Here is a 20,461-nt window from a genome sequence, read left to right as displayed (position 1 = left end):
ATAACCCACAAAGTCAGTGTGCCAAGTAGCCACAGCCCTTAAGGCTGAATAACACACCTGATACTCTTGTTATAGGTGATTTTATTGTCAGACACACTGACGTCCCGCTCACCAGGCTGAATAAAGAGAAGGTCACGGTGAGCTGCCTGTCGGGTGCTAGGATCCGACACATAACGCAAGCACTCAGGTCACTCCAAAGCAAATACAAATATGACTCAGTCATTGTACATGCTGGTGTGAATGGCCTGAGACTTACCTCCCTGGACTACATGAAAAGAGATATAGAGGAGCTCTCTGATCATGTAGCCCAGGCTGGTATGACCCTGACCTTGAGCAGCATCTTACCCTCACCTAGAATGATGCCACAGTACAAAGACAAAATGATCGATTTTAACAATTGGCTAAAATTTTGGTGTCATTCAAAGGGGATCCAGTGTCTGTCAGCCTGGGATGACATGCTCGACAAGCCACGTTGCTTCGCTATGGACGGCTTGCACCTGTCACCACTGGGCTTTCGATATTGGCAAAGGCTCTTGCCACCCCCATAGTGCCTTTTTTAGGCAAGGCTCAAAAGTCAAACCCACCCCCATAGACAGCATAAGGAACAAGAAACTAAGGGTAATGCTGCTAAACGCCAGAAGTCTTAACCTCAAGATGCACGCACTCGAAGCTCTCCTCAGTATGGAGAACATCGATATCTGTGCAGTGACAGAAACCTGGTTCAAGGCTCCAGAGAGCACCCCAGTACTACCAGGCTATACCTCATATCATGCTTTTCGGCCCCAAAACCCGGACCGAACCACAAAAGGAGGGGGAGTTTCCATATTTATCAAGGATATCCACACCTCCAGGTTAGTGGCATTGCACGAAGTATCGGAGACCACCCATGTGCAGCTAACAGTGGGCAAGACTGCTTTTCAGTTTATAGCATCCTACAGACCACCCTCTCAAAGTCAGGAATCCCACTCGGCTTTCCTGAAAACATTGGAGAACATGAAGATCTCTCTGAACACCATTATATTGGGTGACTTCAACTACCCAAACATTGACTGGGAGCACTACTCAAGCCCCAGCACCTTAGCCCAAAGGTTCCTGGAAATTATAAACTCAAATGCTGTGGAACAACTAGTCACCACTCCCACAAGAGGGGGCAACATACTAGACCTGATCATTACCAACATGGGGACTCTATGCTCCACACCAGAGGTATATCCCTCATTGGTAAGATCAGACCATAAATTAATTTCACTGGATGTCCACATCCCGACCCCACCCCCAGCCCAGAAAACCACAGTGAAAAACTTCTCAAAAGCGAACTTCTCAAAACCGAAGTGGAATCCTTCAAGGCCCCAGGGCCAGTGGAAACTACGGCCCAAACTGCAGAATCCTATATAAATGCATTCTACGGACATCTCCAGGAATGCATGGATCATGCTATCCCAAACAAAACCAAGACCCAGTCATCCAAAGGCAGGCATCCAGTCTGGTGGACCCCTGCCATAAATAAACTGTACAACAGAAGGAGGAAGCTACTACATGATAGAGCCAAATCCCTAATAGGGAAGGCATCTCTGATCAGTACTAGCAAAAAATTACGATCCTCATAAAATCCTCCAAGGCCAGCTTCGAGAGAAAAATTGCACAGGACACCAAAGACAATCATAAGGCTTTTTTCAGTTATGTTAGAAACCTGGGATGCAACTCCCAAACTTGTTCTGAGTTGATTCTAAACGACAAAAAATACACTGAACCCACAGACATCGCCAATATCCTGGCAGACAGGTTCAGTGCAAACCCCCCCCCCAAAAGAGCAAGTATCTATCCCAGCAGAGAGCTGCCTCCCAAACATCTCAGATGCTCAGGTGAAGGCTGCCCTCTCCAAAGCAAAAAACACTGCTTCCATGGGACCAGATGGCATCCCAGGTTGCGTCCTACATGAACTCCAAGAGGAACTAATCCCTCAAATAAAACAGCTATACAATCTCAGCCTCACTACAGGATATGTGCCCACAGAATGGCGTACAACAACAGTGGTCCCACTCCACAAAGGTGGAGCCTCTACGGACCCTGGAAACTATCGCCCCATAAGCCTGACTAGCTTAGTCTGCAAGGCTATGGAGAGGATCATCATGGAGCTTATAAACAAAGACATTGGGGACCTACAGACACTAGATCCTACCCAGTTCGGCTTTGTCAAGGGCAGATCCTGCCTTTTGAACCTGGTTGACTTCTTTGAAACAGTCACCAAAGCCATAGATGAAGGGAAGGTAGTCCACACAGCCTATCTGGACCTTGCAAAGGCATTTGACACAATACCCCACTCGGGCATCATAGATAAGCTATCCAGCTTAAATATAAACCCCTATCTCACAAGATGGGTCGCAAACTGGCTCAAAGACAGAACCCACAGAGTGAGAGTTGCTGGAGCCATGTCAGACTCAGAATCGGTGACAAGTGGCGGCCCACAGGGTTCTGTCCTGGGACCACTCTTGTTCGGTATATACTTTTCCGAGGTACAGGCAACGTGGGAGGACTATGGCTCACCAAGTTCTCAGACGACTGCAAACTGGGCCATAATCAACTCTCCAGCTGACACAAACATCCTTCAAAAGGTCTCACAGAGACAGATAACTGGTGCCAGCGCCATGGTTTAAAGCTAAATGCCAAAAAATGTATAGTCATACCCTTTGGCAAAAAAATGTGCCCACAAATTACCACATAGGCGGAAACTCATTAAGTACAGAGAAAGTTATTAGGGACCTGGGGACCCAAGTTGATAGCAATCTCTCCTTTGAAAACCACATTGCCAAAGTGGTTAGAAAGACCTTCTACATAGCCCACCTCATCACGAAGGGTTTCACATCTAGATCAAGAGAGGTAATCGTGCCCCTTTATTCATCCCTCATCAGGCCCATCATAGAATACAATGCCCCTTTTGGGATGTACCTTACTCGACAGCTGCAGCAATTAGAAAGACCCCAAAAGTATCTCACCAAGAGGATCAAGGGTCTCAAACAGATGTCATATGCTGCTCGGTTAAAAAAACTCCAGCTCTACTCAGTTGCATACCGCCTACTTCGAGGCGATCTATGCCTGACATACAAAGCTATGTCAAATCCAGAATTAATGGACATACTCCACCTCAGTAAATCTAAATCCCTTAGAGCCACACGCTCAAGGGACTTGAACCTCAGCACAGAAATAAATAGAACTTACTGGAGGGACAGGTTCATAACCCAGAGGCTCCCTTCGCTCTGGAATAGAATTCCAGTTCATGTGAGGCAGAGCACCTCACTGAAGCTCTTCAAGAAGAATCTCGATAAGTGGATGGGGGATCATAGGTTTGTCCCAGGGATAACTCCTGTGTCACTATTAGACAGAGGCACAGTAAACTAAACCTTAAAAAGGGCACAGTATACTCAAATCAAGGGGTGGCGTAAGCCATACAGAATCGGGCTAGGCTTATAAGTGCCCCAGGGCAGATAGCCTAGTATGAACCTATGAACCTAAGTGAAAACAGACACTTCTAGCATTAAAGGTCACACTAGTATTCCCCCTTACTAACTATATTAACTTCAAGCATGGCATACTTTGCAATCATTTATATTTATCATTAGAGATGTTTGTTTCTTGACGCTTCAGCTTTGTTTCACTAGTCCAGGGATCTGAATCTTCAGCTTTGTAAGTGTCTGAGTGAAATGATACCACTGTAAAAAGCAGAAGCATATCTAAGACTGTTAAGAGAAATTGTTATGTTCTAATATTTAACTAGAAACTTCCAATTTAGATTTTGAGTACTAAACTAACAGAGCCATAAAATTATGTATGCGGCCATTGTTTTGTAATTTGCAGACTTGAGCTATGCCATTCAGGTAGCATAAATGCACTCAGACTAATAAGTCATATCATTATGTATGGTAGGTTGTCTGAAAAGAGAGGAGTCTATGTTTCTCTGTCTAAAAAATATATTACTGTCATTATCCTTAATATGAAACCTTAGATGTCTGCATGGTTTTTGAGGTACTTGGCTATCATCTTTTAAAATGGATCATCAAGTCAAATTATCAAGGACTTCCTCTTGTTTGTGTAAAAATAATAATCCAACAGGTAAGGAAGATAATGGTTTCTGTAATTAAAGAGAATTGCTACTGTTTTATATTTTTATCTGTCTGGCTATCTATCTATGTGTGTGTACGTGCATGTGTGTGTGTATGCACATCATCTTTTATTTTATAAGGAAAATTTCAAAGTGTGTACATGATTTACAGTTCTCCTTTTCAAGATATCATGTATTCATTTCTCATTGTTGCTAGTCCCAGCCAAGTAGTAGTACGTTGGGAATAGATTTGCCTGAAATTACACTACTGCTCATTAGATGAAAGATGCTATATAAACACTGGAAATGGAGCTATAGACTATAATGTTCAGGTGCATCTCCCAGAGCACACTGTTTTCTAGAACATTTTTCTCTTTAAATATTGTAGCTACTACTACCTATAACTCATAGAATTGATCATTGCTTCCTTTGTTTGACTTGAGGTATTCCATGCATTAGTTTTTAGCTGGGTTATATTTTGAGTACAGATTAAAAAAAGATGTTGCCATCTAAAGCAAAAGTGTTCACTTCAGGATGCTTGGTTGCCAAGGTAAGTTCTTTGGGAACATGTCTGTCTGTTGACACCAATTTATAGGAAATGACAGACCAAACCAATACTGCCAAAATGACGTTCAGCAAAAATGGAGTTTTCTCTGTTCTCTGCTGTTGTGTGACCTCTGGATAAGTATCTGTAAGTTTTTTTTTTTGGGGGGGGGGGGAGTCCTTGCTCCTTGTGCAAAAAAAAAAAAAAAAATTACCTCTGAGAAAGGCAAAAATTGTTTCAGCATGTTTTTCCATCTGAGGGCATTTGGTGTAAGTGTTGGTAAAGCAATAAGATTCCTTTTTTGCCTGTTTTTTTTATCTGGTTGCTTGTTTATAATTTTTTCATTTATTTCGACACTCACCTCCATAATGACCATCAAGCCCCTCTTCCCAGACACCCAGTGTATTCATTCTTTCCTGTCTGGGTTGAGATCATACCAGCTCATTCATTCATTCCACTGAGAGGTGAGAGTCAAGCTCCAATAATGGTGCCAACATCTGCCATGAGGATGATAATTTTAGATGTTCAGCAAACACTCTACATTGCTGGCATATGGGTAGTAGTAGCTTTGTACCCTTCCTCTGGCAGTCTGCCAAAGTTCAGAAGTCCTCCCACTGCCTGTCTCTGAGGGTGTTGGGCATTGGCTGCTTAGTTCCATCCTCCCAGTTTCTTCAGCTGCTGTGCCATTAAGCGAGCAGTGGTTATCCAAGGCATAGCCAAGGGCTTATACCCAAGTACCACTGGGCAGGGATCTCTCTTTGAGGTTCTGACTGTAAAAGGGTAAATATAAAAACTATAAGTTCTCTTTCTGTACAGAAATATATATATGCATGTTTGTAAATTATTCTGTGATTATCTTATGAAGGCCTTTTTATTAGAATGGTTTGTGATTTTTATTAATATTTTGTAGCTGTCTGTATATGTTTGTAAGTATGCAATGAACTTTTGCTTGGAAAGCTCAGTTGTCACTTCTTTGTTGATTGGTCCTTGAAAAACTGCAGGCTGTATTGGTATCATTTAAACATCTGTGTTTAAGAGTGTGACTGCTTAGATCATTTCAGAGACTGCTTGTAATGTGTGTGTGTGCGTGCGTGTGTTAAGAACTATAGCAAGGAACTAGTAGAGCTAGTGAATTTCTTTGTTAAAATTTCTGAAAAGTGTTTTATACAGTTTAAAGACTTTAGCCAAGTCAGCAAAGGGTTGCTGTGTACATTTCTGTGAAAGGCTTATTATAAATTTAGATTCCATCTAAAGCAGGACCCGATTATTGCAGGCCTCTTGCAAGATTTTATTCAGGCTGGTGTGTCTTCTGAAAAATATAAGAAAATGTTTTTGATGACAGGTTATTTAGTGTACAGAGGAGATTATAATAACTTATGCTTCACACTCTACTGGTACAAGAGCATCCGTTTCTTTATTTGCTCCATACAAGGTTTGAGATTGAAATCTTATATTGGAAACTTGGCTTCACAGAAAATGTTCAAAGTTACAAACCTTCTGCTTACTTCTATTAGAAAAGTACATGTGACGGTTGTTTTTCTTTAGCATTGTTTGACAGATGTGGCTACAGAGGTAACTCTTTTCTGATTACATTTTGACGTCAGGGGTATAAAACATGCAGCCGACGCCATTACATCAGTCTTACTTGCCATGCCCGAAGCAGAAGCAGTTCGCAAGTGCCGGTCGGACGACTCCTGCAATTTTCATTTTCGAGTTTCAGACCTGAAGTCTTCAAAAAGATAAGTACCCCATTGGGGATCCTTTTTTTCTTGCTCTAACTGATGTCAGAAAAAATTAACAATTGTCTTGCCTGTGGAAAGCAAATACCTCATAGAGATTTTCATTCTTACTGCTTCACCTGTTTAGGCCCAGACCACGACGTCCCTCGGTTTTGTGCCTTGTTCAACATCCAAACTATTTGTCATCGAGCTATGTTTGTAGCTAAATTCTTTTGTTCTCGATCTCCATACTCCGAAATGGCTTCGTTAAGCCCATCTGACTACCGATCTTCTGAAAAAATGTGAGGATAAAGACAGACTGCATAGGTCCAAAACTGCCGATGATGCCTCCGTTAAGTTAGTCGCCAGTCCACTGGTACTTAATGAGGCGCTTTCGCAGCCCCTGATACCCACTTCCACAATTCGCAGGCCTCTACTGAGACCCATTCGGAGTCCGGTATGCCGTGAGATGCTTCTTCGACTATGGAACCTGCGGATGTCTCTACCTTGGATGGGTCTGGAGCCGCTGTGCAGGCACCGGCTTCTGAGGGTGTATTCAGGCCTACCGATTTTCAAATTAAACCAACAACTTCATTTCAAGCTAAGAATACCGAATTCCTCAGGCCCATATGCCTCAAAAACAAATGATTAGAATGTCTGAAGAACTTATTACATTAATTAGGAGAAGCCAGCCTTCCCCCTCTAAGGGACCTAGAACTGACTTTCTCTCTGACTCTTCTGATCAGGAATCTGATATCTCTGTTCCTTCTGACTACCAAGATTTTACCTTATCTACTTATGAGGATTCTGATGCAGAGGATTCCATTCCTTCTGCTTCCCCTCCAGAAGATTTTTCTTTTGGTGAAACCTTACTTACCCTTAGGGAGCACTTCCGCTGGGAAAGCCAAGACTATTCTCAGTCCAAAGAGACTTAGGGAATTTTTAAACCTGCCTCAACACAGGCCTCTAGCTGTCCCTCCGGTTCTGGAGATTGTAGATGATGTTTTCTTGGAATTCAGCCTTACCCCAGGCACTTTGCCTTCAGCTCCCAGGAAACCTGACAGGTACTACGGAGTACCTGACTCTCACAAATTCCTCTTCAAGAATCCTACTGCGGATCCAGAGACCATTTCCCAAGGACCAAAAGGCATTAAGGCTACTACTGCCAAAAATCCTACCCCTTCTAATAGGGACTCTAGAGATTTAGACAGATGGGGTAAGAAGGTATACACTTCTGCTACTTTTGGCCATTAGGGCTTTAAATCGCCAGTTTCATATGTTAAAGTATCAGCAGCATATTATGGGACTATTTAAACAGAAAATTATGTTGATTCCTGACTTTACTGAACACAAAGATTTACAGGAGTTAATGCATTCTACTAACCAAGTTGGTAAACATACTTTGCAATGTGGTTTTGATGCTTTAGAAGCATCTTGCAGGGCTGCTGCCACTGGGTTTGTACTTAGAAGGCGTGCTTGGCTTAAGGAACAAAACTTGCAGATCATGTTAAAGCTAAATTACTGGATTCACCCTTAAACCAAGAGTGCCTTTTTGGCAACAAAGCAGAAGAAGTCCTTAAAAAGGATGGAGGAAAAAGCTAAATCTATGCAAACTGTTAAAGATTTCTTACAAGTACAGCCAGCTAGCATCTGACATTGGTAAAGAAACTTCTAACCTCCCTGGGGTACACTATCAACGAAAAGAAATCAAAACTAGTCCTCAGTCAAAAGATTGTATTCCTGGGAGCAAGCTTGGACACAGCATCCCAGATGGCATTCCTTACTCTAGAAAAACAAGCCTATCTGATGGGTTACTTCACTCAAATGGCCACCAGAACCTAGCTATCCGCAAGGAAAATCATGCAGGCCCTAGGGTTCATGACCTCTTGCATTCTACTAATTCCATATGCTAGACTGCATATGAGAAAACTTCAGTGGTACTTAAAAAAGTCTTTGGTGCCAACATTCTCGGGACCTGGAATCCATCATACCTTGCCTAAGGACAGAGTTTCTTTGGTGAGCAGCAGCATGCAACCACAACAAGGGACTTCCCTTTACTCAACCCCACCCTGCACAGACCCTAACCACAGATGCGTGAGACTATACCTGGGGGGGTACACCTGGACGACAAGGTCATTCAGGGCCACTGGAGCCCAAATCAAATTCATCTGCACATCAAACAAAAAGAGATGCTAGCTGTTCACCACACTCTGACAGCTTTCAGATCCCTATTCTCACCAGGACCCTTGCTAATAAAAACAGACAGTACCACAGTTATGTGGTATATCAACAAGCAGGAGGGGGACCCACTCTTACCCACTGTGCAGGCTAGCTGTGGCCCTGTGGAACACAGCCTTGGACATGCATATTCATCTGTAAGCTCAATTCCTGCCAGGCAAACAAAACTCTCTGGCAGACGACTTAAGCAGAAATCTCCTAGACCCACACGAGTGGCAATTAGAACCCAGCACCTTCAGCCTTCTAATCCAGAAATGGAGGACCCCAGAGGTAGACCTCTTTGCCTCCCCCTGCAATCACCAGCTCAGCAAATTCTGCACCAGGACACCTCACAGCAGGGCCTGGAAAGTGGATGCCCTATCCTTCCAGTGGAAAAACCTCTCAATCTATACATTACCCCCTCTGCCTCTTCTCTCAGAAATATTACTCAAGATAAGACAGGACAGACCAAGGGCAATCCTTATTGCCCTGGACTGGCCACGCCAGCACTGGTACCCACTACTGCGCAGCCTGTCATCAGTGCCACCCTGGCACCTCAGATTCCAACCCTCCTCACTCAACAGGGGGGGACAGATCTTGCATCCGCAGCTGCAAATCCTGAATCTTGCAGCCTGGCTTATTCCTTGAATTCTCCCCCAGTGACTGGCCTAAGCAAGCAGGTGCTGGACGTTATTCTTGAAGCCAGAAGACCCAGTACAAGGAAATCCTATGCTGATAAGTGGAAAAGGTATTGTTCCTGGATTCAGTCTAAAGTAGAGGACACGGCACTGCCCTCCTTGCCTCTTATCCTGGATTACCTAGCAGATCTACTCCACAGAGGCCTATCCTTCTCCTCCATTAAGATCCATGCCTCTTCCATCTCGGCTCATTACAAAACTGAGCCACCTCTCTTCTCTCACCCTCTCCTCAAACAGTTCCTGAGAGGGGAAAACAATTTAAGGCTACCAAGGAGAGCACCCACCCCTGCTTGAGACCTTCACTTTGTACTGGAAAATCTCATGCTACCCCCCTTTGAGCCTGCAGCATCAGCAGGGTTAAAATTCCTCTCTTGGAAAACAGCCTTGCTTCTGGCTATCACTTCAGCTAGAAGAATGTTTGAGCTACAAGCACTTATGGCTGTGGAACCCTTCATTATTTTTCATGCTGACAGGGTCTCCCTCAAGACTAACCATTCCTTTATGCCTAACATGGTGTCAAGTGTGGCTCTCAACCAATCTATCCATTTGCCAACTTTCTTCACTAATCCTCAAAATAAAGGGGAAAGGATCCTGTACTCCTTGGATGTGCACAGACAGCTCATATTCTACCTTGACAGGACTAAGCCCTTCAGGAAATCTGACCAACTACTAGTCAGTTTTGCACCAGGGGCAGAGGGCAGGGCCATTTCAAAACAAACAATTTCCAAATGGATAGCACACTGTATCCATTTCTGCTACAAACACCATGGGAAACCAACCCCTCAGAGGGTCAGAACACATTCCAGTAGGGCAACTTCTACCTGTACAGCATTCCTCAGGGGAGTCCCTACCAGGGACATTCTGGAAGCTGCTACCTGGAGTTCTGTACACACTTTCACCAAGCATTACCTCCTGCCTATCTTTCCAAATCCAGGGAGGGTTTTGTAACAGCAGTCCTGCAGGGCATACTAGCCAGCCCCAACTCTTCTTGACTGCCTCCTAACTTTCTTCAGCTTTGGGAATCGACCCAAGTGTGATGACTGCAACAGTGAAACACGAAGAACATAGTACAGTTGTGTCCACTTACACTAATGTATATGCTCGTGTGTATTCACTGTTGCAGTCCTGGTTTCCCACCCCCCAGCCCCCTTGTCTCTCTCTCTCTCTGTTTATTACTCATCCTTTACAGGGGTATTGGTATTTACTTTTTAGTGGTGGTGTTTTCCCACCATACGTTAGCTCCCTATTTGGGGGGCTCCTGACATTTGCGGGAAGAAAAACTGATGTAATGGTGTCGGCTGCCTGTTTTTATACCCCTGACTACGTGACGTCAGTCCTGGAGCGACAGCAACAGACACAGAAATACTAAGTCTCTGGTATTTGGGCCGACTGAGGGTTACCTGCAGGCAGATCACCCTAAGTGTGATGACTGCAACAGTGAGTACACTCGAACATCTACATGTATGGTAAGTGTACACAACTGTACATTTCTTGTCTGTTTGCAGTTATTTCCGTCAACACTTTAGAGGGGAATTGCACCCACTCAGAATATTTAGCTATGCATTTTAACTCATGCAAAGAATAGTTATGTTGGTATAATTCGAATAGTTGTCTTTGTATGTTGTTTATTACTTTCTCTGTATCAGGGTTTGGTTTAAATAGATGATTATTTTTGAGCTCTTTCAGATCAGCTACTAACTTAACTTCTTTTTCTTTAGCCACTGTTTTAAAATACTCAGATTTCTGAATTTGTACCCCCCTCAGTTTTGTCTTACAAGCAGCCCATTGGACATCATATGGGATATTTGTGCTCTCTAGATTCTTTTCTAGTTCAAGCAGAATGTCTGATACCTCTTGTACCACCTCTGATTTAAATAATAGGTTGTCTAAATCTTTTCATTGGATTATACTTAGTTGGGTTTATTTTCAAAGTGATTTTCGAATGATCGGATAAACACCTGGGTTCAGAAGAATATTTAATATCCCCATCTATCAGAGCCTCAGAAATGAGGAAAAAATCTAGCCTTGACAACTTATTATGACATTTAGAATAATATGTATATAAATTATTTCTCCCCTGGCCTTCACCAAATGAGATAAGGTCTATCAGGCATAGGTCAGTTATAAGTTAATTTTGGGCAATAGATGCTTGTAAATTTTTAGAGTGGGGGTTGCTTGTACGGTCTAGGCCTGGGTCAGTAACTGCACTCCAATCTCCACCTATTATGTAATCATGGTCAGGGAACTTGAGTAATATGTTATATATTTCCAGGATAAAATCTTGTTGTCTTAGGCATGGGCGGTAAACATTAAGGAATAGGGTTGATTTTCCTTTTGATGCATTTGGGGCTGTAAAATAACACCATCTACCCTTTACATCCGAGTTATATTCTATGATTGAATGCTGAAATGTTTTTATAATTATAGTGGCTACATCCTTAGAGTTGGAACTATCTCCAGCAGCAATTATTGCTTTTATCCATTTCCTATTTAGAGCTCATTTCCATTCGTCAATAAGCATGTGTTTCTTGTATAAAAGATACGTTTGCTTCTGATTTGAAGATTAGGTGCATCAACACATTTTTTTCTTATTTTTGTCTTGCAATCCCCTCACATTCCAAAAAACTGTAGTCCACATCGTTAACACTTAATGTTTAAATTAAAAATTTGTGGTTTTAGTTTGAGATAGCTGTTTTCCCATGGGACTCCTCCAACTTTACTTACATGTAGAAAGAATAGAGAGTACTTCTCTAAAGCAGTAGCACCATGCCCTTTCAATACTAAACCTGTGCCTACCCACCCACCCCTCTCAATTGAAAGAGCTTGACGGCGTGTGGTTGCAAAGAAAAACATTAGAATACAGTGTTTAGCTGAAAATGACATGTAACCTGTAGAAACTATTCTAAATAACTTTACTAACACTTTTATAAATCTAAAACATGTATACAATACAAGAACAGGTCCTAGATTGGTCATCCCTTTACCCTACTTAGAATTCCACTTCTGTCCTAGTTTGAACTATAGCCAAAACCATGTTTAAAATTGGTATAAAAACACAAAATTTTAAGCTTGAAGGTGTTACTCTGAAGTATCTTAGTCATAATGGATGGTATGAGTATGATCTAATAAGGTCCCACTTTCTAATAACAGTCTGAAGTGTAACATTGAACAGGACTTCGCTACATTTTTGAGGACTTTTAAGATATCTTCCATACAATTAAATCAGATCTTATATCCCTTATGTACCATATATGAGTTATCTCGAGTTTCTGATGTGTGACATAGTCAGCACAACCTTGGAAGTTTCCCCTTTAACAAATATACTAGTAAGTCGAATGGCCTCCGAAAGACATGTGTGAATGGGCGTGCCTTCGCTGAAGGTTGGGCGTCGGGCTGGCAACTCCGCACCATAAAAAAATCTACTGCCAATCATTAGTGGACTAGAGTTCCGCTGTGGCGACCCCTAACTGGGAAAAGCCGAAACGACAAACAACAACACTTTAAAAATCCAACAGCATAAGTAACAATTGTCTATATCAGCATTGTCACGGAATTTACTTAGAGTAAAAATTCTCGGATCAGTTTAGTTTGTTGCGTGTCGTGAAGACAAAATGCAGATTTCAATCCTAATTCCATGAAGTCGCATACTGTATAGTATATAGTACTGGATAAAATAGTGAATGCTATGACTTATACGGCTCGTTTATGCATGGGGATTACCTGTGGAGACTAGCTGGGTTAACGCACATGAATGTCTTTAGTCTCATCGATAACCCTGTTATCAGTCATGGCTGTAGCCATAGGATCTATAGCCTTTTGCTTCATGTAGTATATAGTATGTAAAGGGCTTTTCTTTTACCTTAAGTGTAATTCAGCAATGAAGACTTCTCTAGATCTTTCGCATTTGTCTTCTGTGACCCTGTTCCATACGTCTGTCTCTAGGGAAGGAAGTCTTTTATTGCAGGAGGAAGTTGTTACCTAAATTCTCATCTGTCCCCAAACAAAATCTAAGATGGTCGTTCCAGCAAGCCCGCTTCCTGCTTTTAGGTAACTTCCAGTTTCCTTTTCCCAGCTTTTAAATTTTAAACATAAAATGAATTACAGCAGATTTTGACTTGCATTGCCAACAGATTTTAGCTCTTGAGACAAGAAAATGGAGAATAGGCATTAGCGACTCTGTTTTTGAGCTAAGACTCTGGTGCTTTACCAAAACGTTTTATAAAGGCAATTTTCACTTCTTTAGGTGAGTCAACCATAAATTTAACATAATTATTGGTAAATATCAATGTGTTGAGATACCGCATTTGGAATTTAACTTTACGCTTTATCAGTTCAGCACAAAATGGTGTGAGTTTTTGGCGCCTTTCTTTGAAGGCCATCAGAAGGTGTTGTGATAAAGTAATTCTGTGACCTTTCCATGTGATTTGCTTTTGTTTTTTGGCCTCTGACAATACCTTTTATACATCTTGAAAATTTAATAGCTTGACATATATTTGTCTTGGGGTGTCAGTGTTTTGCCTTTTGTATAGGGCCCGATGAGCCTTCTCTATAATTATACCACTAGTGTTTGTTTCAGTTTGGAGTACCTGTTTAAATATCTGTAAAGCTATTTTAATTAGCTGGTTGTGTTCAAAGGACTCTAGTACCCCTCTTATTAGGATATTATTGCATTGACTCCTCGCTTCTAAATCAGTGAGCTTCTGTTGTACATCTGTCAAGGTAGAGTTTTTGGCACTTATTTCTTTTTTTAATAAGGCTAACGGATGTTTGTTGGATTTGGTTTTTTCCTCTATATTGTCCATGAGCTCCACTATTTGGTTTATTTTATTGCCAAAGCTTGATAGTTGTACATAAAGTCCTTGAACTGCCAATTAAAGTGGCAAAAGAGCTTCTTTCAGTCCATCCATGTGCATGTTTGTGTCCAGCTTCTGCTTTGTGTTGGTCTTAGATAATTCTTGTTGCTTGTTTATTCTCCTTGTCTTGGTCCCAGTCTCTTTTTCCGAGGAAGCTACTGCAGATAGCTTTGTATTTTTTTGTTTGTGTCTCCATATTTTGAATTTCTTTCGACATTTTCTTATAGTGGTACGAAACTAGTACCATTTTTGAGCTTGTGGTATTAATGGTTAGAGGCCTGGGATATACACATGGTGAGATGTCCTTTGAGTGTCCGGAGGCTTATTCTTGCACTTATTATCTGATTCTATAGATGGGAGTACCTTTTCTGGGTTAACTAAAGTTGAAAGCTGCAAATAATCTTTGGAGATTTCTTTTTATAGTTGCATTTATGAGATTAATTAACTAATTTTTGCTAATTTTGGATAGGGGCTCCGTGGATAAGGTGCTTATAGGATGTCCACCATCTTGGAATCGATCAAACCAGGTGGATAATAATAATAATCCTAATTTATATCTCATTTAAAATTCAAAGATATCCCTGGTTATAGTAAGCGTTTTGTCAAGTGACAGACTTCAGAATTCCATTAAATATTTTACCACTGACGTAGTGGATCTGGTTTAGTCAAATCCTGCTTGTGGACATTCTGTCCACTAAAATTCGCAACATCCCCAGCTTTTAGGTACCTGCATTTCCCGTGGCTGTAGCAGGGGAGTCTTTAACCACCCCTGACTTTGTGGAAATCCCACAAAAGCTGCTGCTAGTTGAGGGAAAATGTATTAATTTTTTGATTATGTGCTTCAACATGAACAGGGCTGTGGTATGACCCTTTTAGGATAAAGTTAATAATGAACATGAGCAAGGTAAGCAGTAGAGATGAGCAGCCCAGAGTGACTGATCTCAGTGCATACCTTGGATTATAAGAAGAGCTGATGCTTCCAATCTTCAGGGATGGTTTTCTCTTTCTGGGAGTTTTTTTTGTATAAACAAAATCACTCATTTTTATCTGTGTACACACTCAATGCTGGGACATAAGTATTACTTTTCTGAGTAGAAGTAAAAAAATGCAGTTAACAAGTAGTTATAATTCAAAAGTAAGGCATACATCACAAAACATTCAGACACTTAGGTCTTCTAGGGGTCTGATGGCTCCCTCTCCCTAGACTACATAAATGGATTTTGACATGAACTTTGTGGTGGCCTCTCTTCTCAACTTGCACCCATTCTAAAACCAGCCCTACTCAGATGTGTGTGTACAGAAGGCTGATGTAGTTTATGTGAAGGACTGGGGATTGTGTGTGTGTGTGTGTGTGTGTGTGTGTGTGTGTGTGTGTGTGTGTGTGTGTGTGTGTGTGTGTGTGTGTGTGTGTGTGTGTTGTACCTTTAAGAAGTATTCAAGGACAGCACATACATATAAATAGCAAGCACATGCTAGCTTCAGTGCCATTTTGAGAGTGCAGCGAGAGAGTGAGCATGTATGAGTGTAATAGGTAGTTTGTTTATAAGTTTATCTAAGTTAGTTATTAAGCCTCAATCCTGATGTGTTTGTACATAATAAAGCTGCTTGAACAGAACCCGCAAATTCTCGTCTGTTGTATCCTGGCTGGACAAGTGACTTGGTGTCAGACCCAGGATTCCAGAGGCTGCTTTTCAGAGCTACAAGGTGCAGAGTTAACAGTGAAGGTAAACTAACTGAACCGCGTACAAAAAAGAGCCAGTAACGAACTAAAGGTAATGAAAACTTGCATGAATGATTTTTTTTTTAAAAGATAAAATGAAGCATTAAATGGGCACAAAACCCATTACTAAACAAGCGAGTGGCATGAAAAGTTTTTTTAATTAAATGAGATGTTTAAAATTAAGATATTCGATAAAACGATAATCAGAAAAGCACATAAGGGATTCAGAATTACATCAGAATTGCAAAATGAGCATGTTTAAAGTAAAATGAGTATGTTTAGAGTAAAATGAGCACAAGAAAAGTATAATGAGCATGAAAAAAGATTAAACGAGCAAAATGAATATAATAAAGGGAAAAAAGGGTACATTAAGCATAAGTAAAGCAAGGTGACTACATGTTTTTTGGCAAAATACTTTGTTTTGACATGAACTACTATTTTGCATTGATTGAAGCTGTTAACGGCATAACTAGAGTTATTTGAAGTATCTCAAAGTGTGTAAAAGTGCTTACAGTGTGTGCTTATTACTGTGCATTTATTCCAAAGAGTTTATTGTGTGCAAAGTGCAACTATTTTATAAAGTTCAGTCAGAATACAGCCATTTCAAAAAGTTTTTTTTTTTTTTGCTGGGTCTGTCTGTTCGCAGAGTGCCACCAGTACAGTATGTTTCTTGCACTGTACAGTTATTTAGCAAAGTGCGGCCGTTTTGGGAATGTTTGTGTGCTATGTACTTTTTAATCGCAAAGTGCAATCATTTCAAAATGTTTTTTACTCTGAACTTCTTCTGCCCAGTTTATTCGCACAGTGCAGCTATTTTGAAATGTTTCTTACATTGATAAGAGGTAATTTCTTACAGTACAGTAATTTCAAGTGTATTCTTGTGCCCAGAAGACTTATTTCACAAAGTTCAGTTATTCAGAGGCTTGCTCTGCTGTTGGGCATATTTACAAATAGTGGGATACATTTCTGTCATATGTATATATGTGTGTGTTCATGGATACTTGCAAAAGCCTTCACTGGTATGTGTTAATATGGCAGATGGATTTCGCAAACCATCACCACTTGAATTTGATCAGAATATTTTAGAGAACTGAAGAATATTTGAGCAAGAGTATAATATTTTTATCCAAGCAACTTATTCTGACAAAGAAGCATATACCAGGGCATTCATTTTGCTAATCCTAGCTGGGTCAGAGACCATTGAAAGAGAGCGTTCATTTGTGTATGCACCAGCAGTATATGAGGGAGAAGGTGAAAACTGTCATATTGTTGTACAGGCTGAATCAAGGAAAGACCCTGAGTGTTTGAAACATAAATTCAGGGAAATGTGTAACTCCCAGACAAATGTTACATTAGAGAGGCATTAGTTTTACACAAGAGATCAAAAACCAGGGGAAAATTTTGCAACTTATATTATTGACCTGAGAAACAAAGCTAAAACATGTAGGTTTTTTTGGTTTAAAAGAGGAGTTTATAAAGGACAGACTTGTGTGTGGTATTCATAGTGATGCAGTGAAAAAGATTTTGCTTTGTGACAGTGATTTAACACTGAGCAAAGCTATTCAGATTTGTGAACTCCATGAAGTTGCGGAAAGGCACACAAGTATGCTTGCTAGTGATAAAAGCATGATTTCACCAGACTCCAGAGTAAATGTCGACAGCATGCAACACGTGGCTAGCAGAAGCAGGCCTAAGCACATGGCACCTGCCACCCCTTCAGGCTCTGCAGGTAAAACCCATAGTTTTCCTACAAGTTCCAAGAAGAGGGCATGCTCAGTGCAGTGCAATGGTGAGTCAGCAAAACCCAAGTCAAGCTTTATTGTTAACTGCCGCAGTTGTAGTGCCACTCATGAGTGTAATAGAGAAAAATGCTTAGCATTTGGTCAGCAGTGCCACAAGTGTAAAAATTGAACCATTTTCAAAAGTTTTGCAAATCAAGTAAACCTCACACAGTTGTAAAGAAAGGTAACTTAAAAAAAGCAAGTGGATAATATAGAGAACTGCACCTCTACTTTCTATGTCGATGGTGTGTCAGTAATTGGTGAAAAGGTTGATTCAGTAAATTTGTTTACAAAGAACAAAGTGTTTTGTACTGTCCAGATCAATAGTAAATCCACCGAGCACAAAGTAGACACTGGTTCAAAGTGTAATGTTATGTCAGCAGACACATTTGCTAAGGCGAGAGCTAGTCAGCAACTTAATGTGGCCAGTTGTGCAAAACTTGCTGCTTATGGAGGTAAGGAGATTCAAACCGAAGGCTCAGTAGTGCTTTCATGTTATTTAGCTAGGAACTGCTACAGCTTATTGTTTTATGTAGTCCGAAGACCTGTGCAGTCATTGTTGGGTCTCAGAGACAATTTGAGAGAGAATTTGCTTTCCTTTACCAAAGAAGCTCATCATATAAGCACATGTCATCGATCCAATTTTACTGAAGCTATTTTCTAAGAGTATGCTGATATTTTCGATGACAAGTTAGAAAAACTTACAGTTGTGTATTCTATGAAGTTAGACTCAGAGGTCAGTCCTGTAGTCAGCCCAACAAGAAAAGTTCAGATAGCTATGCAGAATAAAGTCAAAGCTCAGTTGTGTAAAATGGTGCAGCAAGGTGTAATTTGTCCAACCACAGAACTAACTGCATGGGTGCCGTCCATGGTAGCAGCCCACAAAAAAGGCTCAGACGAAATCAGAATATGTATTGATCCAAGAGATTTGAACAAAGCATTAAAGAGACTGCATCATCCCATGCGTACAGTCGAGGAAGTTGCAGCCCTAATACCAAAGGCCACTGTTTTTTGTCTTGGATGCAAAAAGTTCATTTTGGCAAGTAATGCTTGATCTCAAATCTTCACTACTGACTAATTTCAGTACCCTATTTGAAAGATATTAATTCCTCAGGATGCCATTTAGAATAAATTCTACAAGTGACGTCTTTCAGCTTGCAGTGGAGAAAATTCTTTTAGGTTATCCTTGTGCCACAGTAGGTTCACAGGTGGTTGCTAGGTTAATGACCACAAGGGCCTTTTTAAGCCTAGTCATGCATCCCTAATCTCTGATGAGTTCTGATACCCTTGATAAGTGTAAGCATGGCCCTGGGAGATGAACCATTTACAGGTTACCTGTTTGCATCAGAGATATAGGTGCCAAACCAGGGATGAATTTCTAGTATCCCATCCAATTGTCCAAGTTGCACTTGAATTGGATTAGGGAGGAACTCTGCTTCACATGGATAGGGATCCTGTTCCATAGACTGGGTAGTCTCTGGGATACGTACCTATCTCTCCAGCAGGTCCTGTTTATATCAAAGGCAAGGTTTAAGTCTTTAGAATGGGTAATTCTGGTATTGTTTGTTTTGTGGATATGCAGGAGGTCCACCAAAGTGGGTTCTGACAATACCCTGTATGCCAGGTATAGAGCTCCCCTCAGAAGCCTGTAGGAGACAGACTACAGGGACAGAGCCTTGAGGCGGTCTGCATAAGACATATTACCTACGCCCTGTATTCTTTTAGTGAGGAACCTCTGTGGACATTCCAATTGTTGGATACGCCTGGTTAGGTACATACCAAAGGGGGAATTCTACTCAATGATACATCTGATGAATGCCGAATACAGTGGAACAGTGACTTCCTTGGACTTTGATGCTGTACCTTTGTTTATAAGTTGCGCAACATAGAATGATTTCCTCACCACTGTAGACACTTGATGATCAAAGGCTAGATTACTATCTATGTGTGTCCCTAGGTCCCCGACTTCTGAGTCAACTGTAAGGGGTGTGTTGTCAATGTGATAGTTACCAGGGATGGATGACTTCCCAAAGGATATTATTATGTATTTCTTGGCGTTTAGTTTTAGTCCATGACTCTTGACACCAGTTGTTTGTCTGTGTCAGCTCCTCCTGGAGAACATTTGTGTCAGTGTGAGATTCAATGACAGCTCCTAATTTGCAATCATCTGCAAATTTAGTCAGCAAGAGACCACTGACATTGGCCTTGACTTTTGAGAAGTAAATGCCAAAAGGGAGCAGTCCAAGGACTGATCCCTGAGGGACTCCACTTGTGACTGACCTCTTTGTAGATGTGGACTCTATAATTCTAGCTTCCTGGGTCCTGTCTGTGAGCCATTTGGCTATCCACTGGGTGACATACGGGTTTGTACCTAATCTCTTCAGTTTGTCAACAATGCCCAAGTGGGGTATTGTGCCAAATGCCTTGGCTGGGTCAAGGTAGGCAGTGTGAATGATTTTGCCCTCATCCATTGCTTTGGTGACCTTCTCAAAGAAGTCCACTAGGATGAGTAGGCATGATCTGCCCTTTACGAAACCAAACTGGGTTGGGTCCAGTGTCTGGAGGTTTACTGTATCTCTATTGATCATCTCCATGATAATTCTTGGTTCCATGGGTTTACATATAAGACTAGTGAGACTTATGGGTTTGTAGATGGCCCACCTTTGTGCAGAGGGGTGACTGTTGCCTTTCTCCATTCATGAGGCATGAAGCCTGTTTGGAGGCTGTAGTTAAATAGTAATTCCAGATGCCCTGATAAGTCATGTTTCATGCTATTTAGAAGGCATCGTGGGATATTGTTTGGGCCCATTGAGACAGTGTTCTTGGTCTTAGAG

General features: G+C 41.3%; 1 protein-coding gene across 2 annotated transcripts in view; it reads left to right on the top strand.

Moving 5' to 3' along the window:
* Positions 1-20,461, top strand: part of SRPK2 (SRSF protein kinase 2) — a 3,154,866-nt gene that overhangs the window by 1,833,995 nt on the left and 1,300,410 nt on the right. For both annotated transcript variants that reach the window (XM_044088527.1, XM_044088528.1), the window contains exon 7: positions 4,001-4,107. In XM_044088527.1, the coding sequence (XP_043944462.1) occupies positions 4,001-4,107 (107 nt within the window). The remainder of the gene's footprint in view (positions 1-4,000; positions 4,108-20,461) is intronic.

This window comes from Protopterus annectens, chromosome 11.part0 (assembly GCF_019279795.1).
Source record: "Protopterus annectens isolate FY-2018-M chromosome 11.part0, PAN1.0, whole genome shotgun sequence".
NCBI lineage: Eukaryota > Metazoa > Chordata > Ceratodontiformes > Protopteridae > Protopterus > Protopterus annectens.
This window is presented reverse-complemented; position numbering and strand designations above follow the sequence as displayed.